This window comes from Anser brachyrhynchus (assembly GCF_964034855.1).
Source record: "Anser brachyrhynchus genome assembly, chromosome: 9".
Taxonomy (NCBI): domain Eukaryota; kingdom Metazoa; phylum Chordata; class Aves; order Anseriformes; family Anatidae; genus Anser; species Anser brachyrhynchus.
The window spans coordinates 10,464,779-10,475,222 of record NC_137703.1 but is presented as its reverse complement, the minus strand read 5'-3'; the positions used below and the strand labels follow the sequence as shown (position 1 = coordinate 10,475,222).

The following is a 10,444-nucleotide window of genomic DNA, read 5'->3' as shown; positions in this document are numbered from 1 at the left end:
GGTATTTGAATGTGATTCTAACTGGGATGTAATCTAAGAAACTAAGTGCTTCAAAATGTGGCAATCAGAGCTTTTAGCTTGTCTTGTGGTATGGGTGTATGCTTCGTGGACCAAAAAAAAAAAGTTAAATGATCAATGTACCTAACAGTTTCTTATCTTTTAGTATGCCAATAAGGCTCTTGTAGGCAAATCCTGTAAAGAGTTATGATTTTGTATCTGCAGATGTAATTTACCTTTAGAAAAGCCACAAGTTAGGTACCTTACAGATTCCAAGTAGAGCTACTTAAAAAAAAAAAAATCTACTTTCTTTAGTTTTCAGGAACTCAAGGGCAATTAAAAGCTAAATGTCAGCCTTTTATATATAATACTTATATATATACATATATATAAATGTCATAGTTAATTCACATTTAATTATACCCAAGAGATGAATATCCCTAAGAAGTAGATCAAAGTTGAGGCTAAAGCTGAGGTCACTGGGCAGTAGTTAGGCAGTGCTTTTGCATTCTGTCCATTTCAGTAAAGATTCAAAATCCTCAGTTAAGTAGGATGTTTGTTTCTTGTGGTAGTTTTGAGAGGAACCAGTTGGTGAGTAAAACTAATAAAATGCTAGCTGCTATGTTTTGCTGATAATCTCTCGTTACTGTCTTGGTGCATCTGATTTTTTTTTAAGGTTTTGTTTACGGCTTCTCAAACAAACCAAACTGAACCTTGGAGCGAGTCCTTCATCTGCAGGCCAAACATCACAACAATAAAACTTATCCTGGCATTGGTTGGAAACAAATCTGTAGCCAGCTACTGTGTAGAAGTCTACAGAAAAAAAACTTGTGAAGCTTCTTTGGCATAATTTCATTTCCTGATAACAGAGAGGATAAAGTGAAGCAAGTTATGATGTTATTTTTTGGATATGGGTGTGGATTCATTGACATTTGTTTTGATGGCTTACGTAGGAGCAGTTGAGCAATTCTCAAATGAAAATGAAGGAAATAATCAGGCAGTTCGTTTGTTGTTTTGCTGTTGTAGTAAAATGTAATTGCAAAAGCAAACTGCTTGAGCAAAACCAGTGTTAGGAATAAAGGAAGGAACCGGTGCATTAAAGATAATTTGGTTTAAAAATAGATATTGGGCTGTATATCTTAGAAAGATGGGCAGTTTAGAGATGTGCCTCAGCCTTTAACGCAGGAATTTGTGGGATGGAATTACTGGCCTCTGTTACGGGAAGATCAGAATAGAGGACCATGATATGTTGCTTTGGGCCTCATAATATATTAAACATACTCTAAGCTTAGAGTTTTTACTCTGACTTTTAAGAGGGGGGCAGTCTGCAGGTGAAACTTATGCCCACTAAATTTCCAGATGTTATTCTGTTTTTTTTCATGCGTTGTTATCATCTGTTTAATTTGCAGTAATGACAGATGCCCTCACTAACACTAGGAGTAGCCCGTTGCTGAGTGTGACCTCTGATAAGCTGCAGTGGAGGTGTCCAGCAGGGAGCGGGAGGGGTGCAGTAGGTTTGGGAACCGGCATGGGGTCTGGTCCTGGTGGAGTGGAAACTGCCTCCAGCAGCAGCAGAGCTGCCTCCCCGTTGTGCTGAATGTCAAGTCAGCAGTTCGCGTGGCTGGGCTCAAAGTGAGGGCTGGAAACCTCGGGATAGCAGAAGGAGAGCAGGATCACGTTCTAAGCATATTCCTCAATTGGATTACTAGTTGGAAATAATGCCACAGGAGCAAGATTGCAGGCTGTAACTGCATATGAGAGCATTTTAAATTTTTTCTTTGATCGTTTGACAGAATTGGTTTGAGTTTTATGAATTTTACTGAGTGTGGTTTGGGGTTTATGTTGGCTAAACTTCTAGCGACAGTGTGTAAGACTTTTTAAAGCATCTCAGCAGTGAAGCAGGCAAACAAGTGTTACAGCTGTAACATCGATGCCAGCAGTGCTCTTGTATGTTGAAGTCCTGTTCCTCTGATAAGCATTTTTACAAGGCTCTTCAGATTCCTCTACCTGCTTGTGATTCTGCCTTCTAGTTCTCTAGTAAGTGGGAAAGCACTTTTTGAAGGTTGCAGGGTTGAGAGACTGTGTGACCGAGGAAAATGGTGGTGGGATCCCTTCAGTAATTTCAGCTCCCGAAAGGGATTTACAGAAGGCCACCTGTCAGAATGTTTGACTGTTTTATGAGTAGATTTGAGGAAAAACAAACAAACAAGAAAGTAATGGCAACAAATAATGTAAATCTGACTAGGAATTCTGTAATCAGTTGGTGTGCGTTAATTCTGATTTTATAAAAAAAACTGTGCTGGAACTTCTGACCCTGCAGACACAAAAATCCATCCAAGTTAATGATTCTATAAAATCCAGCTTTCTGAGCAGGAATTTAATGATTAATGCTTTAAGTGCATAATTACGTCTTTGCCAGAAGATGTTTTTCTCTTCTTTGGCTCACAATCTGCCTGTTCAACATTTGCTGAAGTTAAGCAAACACAAAGGTGTTAAGAGTCTTTGTTCGAGAGCTGAAATCTTCCGTGCAGCTGAATGCTTGCGCTCGTTTATTACAGGATTTGTGCTTCCCAGTCTCCACATCAGCTCATTTTTAGTAAACGTTGTCAGCATTCAAACTATTATTTGACCAACAGACTGACAGGTAGTTTTAAATGTGCCTTTTAGTTTATAGTCTTCACTTCTGCTGCTTGCCTGTGGGACAGAGTTGTTTTGTTTCCCAGCCTTCCTTTGCTTAATGTTCCTCATCACGGCTGAACCTTAGAGGCAGCAGAGCTTCCAGCTATTCCTCTCTTCCTGTGTGCGTGGTGGTTTTTTTTTGTTTTTGTTTTTGTCATGTCTCCCACCCCCAGTGTTTTAGGAAAACTCATGAAGAAGTAGACTGCTGGTGGGTTGAGTAGCCTGTGAACCGTGGGTGCCCTCAGGTCCCTTCTGCAGTGCCTGAAGCAGGACTGGAGCTTGGGTGGGTGCTGCTCGTCTGCGATCAGCAGAACAGGGGAGTGTAAGCAGGAGTTTAGGGCTAGTTGTCAGAGGACACTGTGGGAAAAGTGTTGAAATGGGAAGAGATAATAGCTAGAGTAGAAATTAGCTGATCTGCGTAGTGCAATATTGAAGCATGTACATGGTCATATGAGCTTGCCTTGGGTCCTCAGTCACAATGAACAAAGAGAATATATTACTGCTTGAGGTGCCTTTACCTGTTTTCAATGATTCAGGGATGCATTTAAATAAAAACAATGCTGGAGCATACTCTGTAATATCATTCCTACGTCTTGAGTTGGTTGAGCACTTTGATAGATGCCTAATAATACAGCGTGATGATTTATAGTTCCTTTGTACCACAGCTACTGCCACCCACCTTCATTTTTCAGTAAAGCAAAGGTGAGAAGAGCCAATATTACAAACTGAGAACTGAATGCCAAGAGCCAAGAACACCTTAGTTTTCATTTGTACATTTTGATCTGAAATAGGCTTATAGTCGCGTAAATGACTCGCAGGACTGTGTTTAGGATTGCAAGTGTGCCAGCTACGAAGCTAGTCTGGGCTGCGAGGCAGTGAAATGGAGTAGATAACCGGAAGATACGCACTTTGAAACCAGCTGTAATTTAATCCCTTGCAATTTATATAGTTTCCCATCTTTCCTTTCATGAGCACGTACTTGCTAAATGCATTCTTGCATTGCTCTTGTGTTTGTGGTGTCATGGGGTTGGGTAGATTGAAAAGATGAGCTGTGGTGGATGTGCTTGCAGTGCCTGTGAGTTCAGAAGGCAGATGTATATGAAACATGCTTATTTTAAAAACATTTTTGTCTTTGCTGCATTAGAAATGCTAAAACCGTCAGTGTACAATATTATGAAATGTCTCATAGGGCATCAGAATTAACTGAGTGATCAATACAACTACAAAGACAGGAGGAAAATGAGTATATATCCACATCTGCAAATGAGCGTTAGAATACTTCAGAAATACTTAATATTCACGAGACTCTTTGCATTAGCGATGTGTGCTTCTTCTGTAGGAAATTAAGGGCTATCTCTCATCTTTCCCAGCAGCGGGCTAGGAGTTCTGTTGCAGTAATGGCCAACAAGACACTGTATCTCAGATGGTGAGGGGTGGGACATACACACCCAGTTCAGATCTCTTAAAAGACAGCAACATCACAGCATGGTATTGTGAGGAGGCAGCAGTACACATTGCTGATACAATGATAAATGATCAGAAGTGTGTTTTATCAGCATTTCCTCACAAGCCTTGGTTGTATTAGCTGGAGGTGAGGAAGAGTGAGCAAAAGCAGTAGTTGCAAAAGGCAGTTTGGAATCCACCAGGCTTAAAGGATGTCTGAATACTGGAGGTGGGTTTTGTGTCTGCCGATGGAAGGTTTAGTACTGTGTGTCTCACAGAGCATACACCTGGTAGTAGAAAGTCAGTCACAACAGTGTGATTTCTAGAGAGAAAGACCTGTCTCAATAGGTATGTCATTCTGCTGGGTAACTTTTTAATGTCTATATAAAAAAATATGCACTAAAAAGGAAGATTTTAATAGTGGGGACCGTGTGTCATATCTGCTAGGATGGGGAAGTTTATTCATCTGTGCTCTCTTCCCAGTTCTCCTCTTGAATCCACCTGTTCCACTCCTCCAGATATATTTTGAGAAATGCAAAACATACTGTGTGGAAGGACAATTTAAGTTTTCCAGTATGAGCAGGGTAAAGTCTCCAATTTTTATAGAACAATAATAAGAAATAACGTTGTCTTTTGCCTTCCTTTAGGACTCCTGAGCAGTGTCCAAGTGTGGTTTCTTTGCTGTCGGAGAGCTACAATCCCCACGTGCGTTATGGAGCTGCCATGGCTTTGGGTATCTGCTGTGCGGGCACTGGAAACAAGGTGAGGACCAGTAGTCATCCACTCTTCCTTCAGTCTCCTTCCATAGCAACATTTGTGCAGAAATGTCATGCACAGAGATCAGATTTCTTGCACGTGCACATTCCTAGCCAGCTGGAGGAGAGCAGTACTTCTTTACATTTTTTAACTGTCCTGGGCATAAAGACTATTTTCCTGCTTGTACAGAACAGATAAAGTAGAAGAATGTTTTTATACATTATTGCCACATTCTTGGAATTTTGTCTCTAAAACCTTTCTTGGAGTTTTCTTACTGTCAGTTGCTACTTGATATTAAATGCATATTCAGTACTCCAAAATCATTATTCCTTTGCCTTTGGAGTTGATCTTGTACACATCACTTTAGAGGGGGATGGGGGATGCCAGCAACGGGAAAAGAGCAAGTACTTTGCATAACTCCTAGTTCCTTTCTTCTTTTCTGTGGTACATAGTTCACGGAAGATCCGTGTAGAGTGAAGTGCAGTGAAATGTACCATTTTTTCAGGTGAATAATATACAGCCAGTAAATTTTACTCTCCATTTAGAAGTATTGGTGAAAGATAACTCTCACAGTGGGTGGCAGTGGGCTTTTAGAGTAGAAGGATTCCCACTTCTATAGAATGTGAGTGCTCAGTGGGACAAGCAGCAAGTAAACTCTGGGATAAGCTTTGTCACTTTATCCACATCTGTGTACAGTCTGTACTGGTACCGAATCACAGTTTTGAGATAGGTACGTAAATTGACCATGTGAAAATAATATTTCACGCTTCCAAGTCTTTGATAAATCATTTATCTGTATTATCCCTTCCTCAGCTAGTATTAAACGTTAGTTCTTTGGCTCTTGCACACGAGATTCCACAGCATGTCACTTGTGTTGCGAAATGCGCAGAATGCTGACATGCACTGCCTGCCATCTTTAGTATCCAAAGCATGCAGACTTGAAAGCAAACTTGAAATACTATTTTTAATCCAGGTTGCTTTATTCTCAAGTGGAAGGTGGAATCAAGGAGCTAATTATTTTTAACCTGCTGCATCTGACAAGTTGATTTAAGTGGAAATGCTTTTAGTGGCACAAAGTCTGTTTTATTTCTAGATGCTTTGTGTGATAAAGATCTAGATCATCTGATTATACACAGAGATATCTTCTGAAGCTTATATTAGTAGGTTTTGAAAGCCCACATATTCGACTTCAGAGATTGGAAAGCTTTTTGTCATGGTGGATGTTCTGTACACGGTGTTGAATTAAAGCCAAAGAATGAGTCACCTGTGATACCTTCTGGCAGAGAAGCATAGCCTTGAAGTTAGCTCACGTGGCAAAAAAGCAAGGGCACGGTATTATCCTAGAAGTTTTTCTCAGAAATAGTGTTTTGTATAAAGTCAACTTGTTTGTATAAAGCCTCACCCTGACAGAAGCACACTGAGAGGTTTACGCTGGAACACTCATGCATTCAGTTGCATTCACTCACGTCCTCAGTTTGCGTGGACAGGAGAAAGCTCAGTGCAAGAGACAGCCAAGTGATTCTGTCCAACCTCTGTAATCAGGAGATCACATAATAGATTAAAAGAGCTCTTTCAGCTTCTTAGGGTGGGTGTCAAACTGTTGCATTGTGTTCCAAAAAGCATCTAACAGCTTGCTTGTGTGACATTTCTGAGTGCTTTTAGACAGCCCCTGGGTTGTCACAGACCAAATTAATCTGTACAGCCCACGGCAGTACAAACTGCTATTTAAGGTTTATTCCACTTAAATCTGAAGAGTGTGGGTGGTGAAGGTTGGCTGAGCTCCCTAACAACTTGCTGTTGTTGACACAGGTAGTCTCAGTCCCTCTTGCCACCTTTTCCTCTGTCTTATGTCCAGCTCCCCAGGGAGTTGATGCAGACACAAACTCAGAGAAAACTCATCCAGACAACAACACAAAAAAAAGTGAATAGCTCTCTCTATTGAATTATCAATCTGGAAAAGCTCACTGAGAGGTGCGATGAAGGCTGCAGCTAGCACAGGAAAGGGGAGGATCAGTACAACTGAAGGGAAGTTGAGGAAGGAGAGGATCTCCTTGTGGCAGCAGTGAGTTTAGATAAGGTTGGTTGTCTTGTGTAATGTGCACTCAGGACCCTGGATGGTCAGAAATGAATTAGTGTCTGTACTAATTATTTGTATGTTTAAGTCATGGCTTGCAAAGTGGCAGATCTGTAAATAGAGAATAAAAATGTTCCCAAAGAGACGATTTAGTCTGAGAAGTCTGCAAATTGCATGTGCTGGTCCTGGGTATATTTAAGCAGCATATATTGCAATAGACTCTTTATAGTTTTTCATAATTCATATTCAATGTCTGCTTTGAAATGAACGCCTATTGGTAGATCCATTGTGGATCATGTTCCCGTTGTGCTTAACTGAGCAGTTAGTGAATTTGGAGAAGCAATAGATGTTTTGAAATGTTTTCAAAACCTAGATTTACTACGTAGGTGCTTATAGGCAGCCCCAATTGATGTGAGTTTGAGATGAGGGCTTTCATGTGCTGCTGAATGTTACAGATTCTAACAATAAAGTGTAAGGCCAAAAATTTGGGACCTGAATTACTTTACTGTCTTGTTTTATAACCTCTGACATGATGTTTGATATCTCAGGATCATCTGTTCCTAAGTGGAAAATGAAGGTAATACTGATGTATTTTGTTGTGAAGAATGGCAGAGAAAGTATAATTTATGGGTAGATTTTAAGACATACCTTTGTCATTAGTTCTAATGTGCTGAATGTGTCTTACTTCTGCAGGTAGATCTTGTTCTATCCATCACTTTTTTTTTCTGCCCAATTTTTAGATGAAAAGCCCCAGCTATACAGATTTCTGCTTTATTTAGCAAGAACATGCAAAATATGTTTAAAAATGTATGTGACAGCACCGATCTGATAACCTAGGATTAAAGCACTGGATCCTGGAGTACTGAAAATAGCACTATTAACTTTGTGATGCTTTTTTTTTTTTTAAGGAAGCGATTAATTTGCTTGAGCCAATGACAAATGATCCTGTGAACTACGTACGTCAAGGAGCTCTGATTGCATCTGCCCTTATCATGATCCAGCAGACTGAGATTACCTGCCCAAAGGTAATAGTGGCATACCTTGCATACCAGCTTGCTGGGTGGGAAACGTGATACCAAGTCGTTAGGTCTCAGCACTGCGTGTAAGTCTTGTCAAGAGAGTATGTGCCTCAGAGCAATAGCTGAACGCATAGCAGGAAACTCCTGCATGGATCAGAGCACGCACTTTCGAATGGGGGAGTGATGCATGCTGATAGAAACGTGCTTGGTAGATGACAGCATTTCAACTCGAGTTGTTACATGAACACATACTCTTTCTTAAAAGGTCTAAAACCATCTTGTACAAAGTGACTGGCTTCCACTAAAATATATTGAGGCCTCTGTACTTGTGATTTATGTGAGAACCGTTGTTTAGTAAAGACGTTGTTTCTTGTGATACTACACTTGATTTTTGATGTGGCCAACATACAGGGTAGCAGTAAAAAAACTATGCTTCTTTTGTAGCTCGACAAATGCTTTCCAGGTGAAACAATTTCTGCTGTCAGATCCGTCTCAGTTGCTTTATAGCAAATAATTTTTTTTTAATGGAGTCTTTCTGCTCGGAAGGCAAAAAGAATTGCGTGTGCTGTGTTTAGCTTTTAAAAATAGATTGCTTTGTGAATATATGACAGATGATAATATGCAAACATTTGTACAGACTAAAAGTCTACATTAATAGAAGCTCTGTGGTTTCACATTTCATCTGCTCTGGTGAGTGCTGAGACAGAGTTGTAGCTGGTACTTTGCTATTGATCTGTCATATATGGGTTGCTTTTATCAACGTCATTTTAGAAACTGAACTATGATAGAAGCAGACACTTTTTTTTTTTTGCTACATTTGTATAGGGAGAAAGCAGAGGGGGTATGTGTGACTTTTTCCAGTGGAAAACTTTACTTTGGAAAGTCAGCAAAGAACATCTACAGATACAGGTGTTTGGGTATTTCCAAGCTGCAGAACATGAAGATTTGCTAGCAGATGGTTTGTTCCTTTAAATTATTAACCAAAAAAAAAGGCCATTTTCACTGAGCAGAATCTAGCATTAATATCACGTGCATTATCAGAATTGTAGTTCAACTGAATAAAACAGTGGAGAACACTAGAGATCTGTAGGATCCCCTCATCTTCCAAGATATGAAATATATGTAACGTGAAGCTGAGTGATTCTTTCTTCGGGAAGAGACTGCTCTTTGTTCTCATCATTTCTTCCTTAATCTAGTACTTGGAATGCCAGCCCTGAGTGTAGGAATCATAGAATCATTTAGTTTGGAAAAGACCTCTAATTACCGTCAAATCCAACCATCCACATCTCTACCAAGTCCAGCACTAAACCTTGTCCCTAAGCGCTACATCCTCACTTTTCTTAAATACCTCCGGAGATGGTAATTCCACCACTTCTGTGGGCAGCCCACTCCAATGCCTTATCACCTTTTCCTTGAAGAAATTCTTCCTGATATCCAATCTAAACCTCCCCTGAAAAAAACGGAGGCCATTTCCTCACATCCTGTCACTTCTCACCTGAGAGGAGACCAACACCATCCTTGCTGCAGCCTCCTTTCAGGTAGTTGTAAAAAGCAGTTAAGTCTCCTCTGAGCTTCTTCTCTAGACTAAACGACCCCAATTCTCTAAGATCAGGCTTAATCATTCTTCTGCACTCCTCTCTGATGTTGGGCAGATTGTATAGCTCCCCTGTGCCTCAGTTTGACACCTGAAATGAATAAGGATGATACTTACTTCTGTGAAAGGACATTAAGAATAAATTCATTTTAGTTTACGAAGCACACTAATCCTATTGGGATTGGAGTTGCGGGCTGGTCTGAACAAGTCAGACATCCAAGACTGTTACGGATTACTTGCTGAGTCTGTCTATTGAGTTTTCAGTCCTTATGAGATGATTGGTGAGAGTCTGTGTCTTAAAGAAAAGCGCAGATAGAAGAAATGGCTAGCAAAAATACAGATTGTTTTAGGTGTGTAACAAACCAGATGTCTTTCCCCAGAGTCCCGCTAACCTTGACTTGAGGGGTACGTGTAATAAGTAGGCTTCCTAAAGGGGTTGCAAATTGGGCTAGCAAATACAGGGTGAGATGTACAGCCTGGGGTTTGGTGGCTTGTTTAAAAATGGGGGTAGTTACTTAAAAAGCTTTATGCTAAGGCCCTGTTTGTAAGCTAGAATTTGAGCAGTGTTACACAATATAGATACAGAAAGCAATTCATTACCCAGTCATAGAAGTGCTGCAGATATTAAAAACACAAAACCAAAAACCCTAACGATTATAAATAAGGAATCCTGGAAATAATCTGAGGATTTAGGATCTCAACACAGAATATATCAATTTTTCTTCTTTTGAAGGAAGAAGGTTCTCCAAAAGTTAGCAGTAGCTATCATAGCTTCTTGCTCAGAAGTAAAAGGAATATTGTGAGGAATAGACTGCCAGTTAAGCTATTTATTATTCCCATTTCCATGGGAAACATTTTTGGAGCTCTCTGCCAGTCTAAAGA

At 40.1% G+C, this 10,444-nt stretch overlaps 1 protein-coding gene across 1 annotated transcript in view; it reads left to right on the top strand.

The window, feature by feature from the left end:
* Positions 1-10,444, top strand: part of PSMD1 (proteasome 26S subunit, non-ATPase 1) — a 71,082-nt gene that overhangs the window by 40,479 nt on the left and 20,159 nt on the right. Inside the window, exons 17-18 of the mRNA XM_080604460.1 lie at positions 4,767-4,881; positions 7,858-7,974. Coding sequence (XP_080460586.1) covers positions 4,767-4,881; positions 7,858-7,974 — 232 coding nt within the window. The remainder of the gene's footprint in view (positions 1-4,766; positions 4,882-7,857; positions 7,975-10,444) is intronic.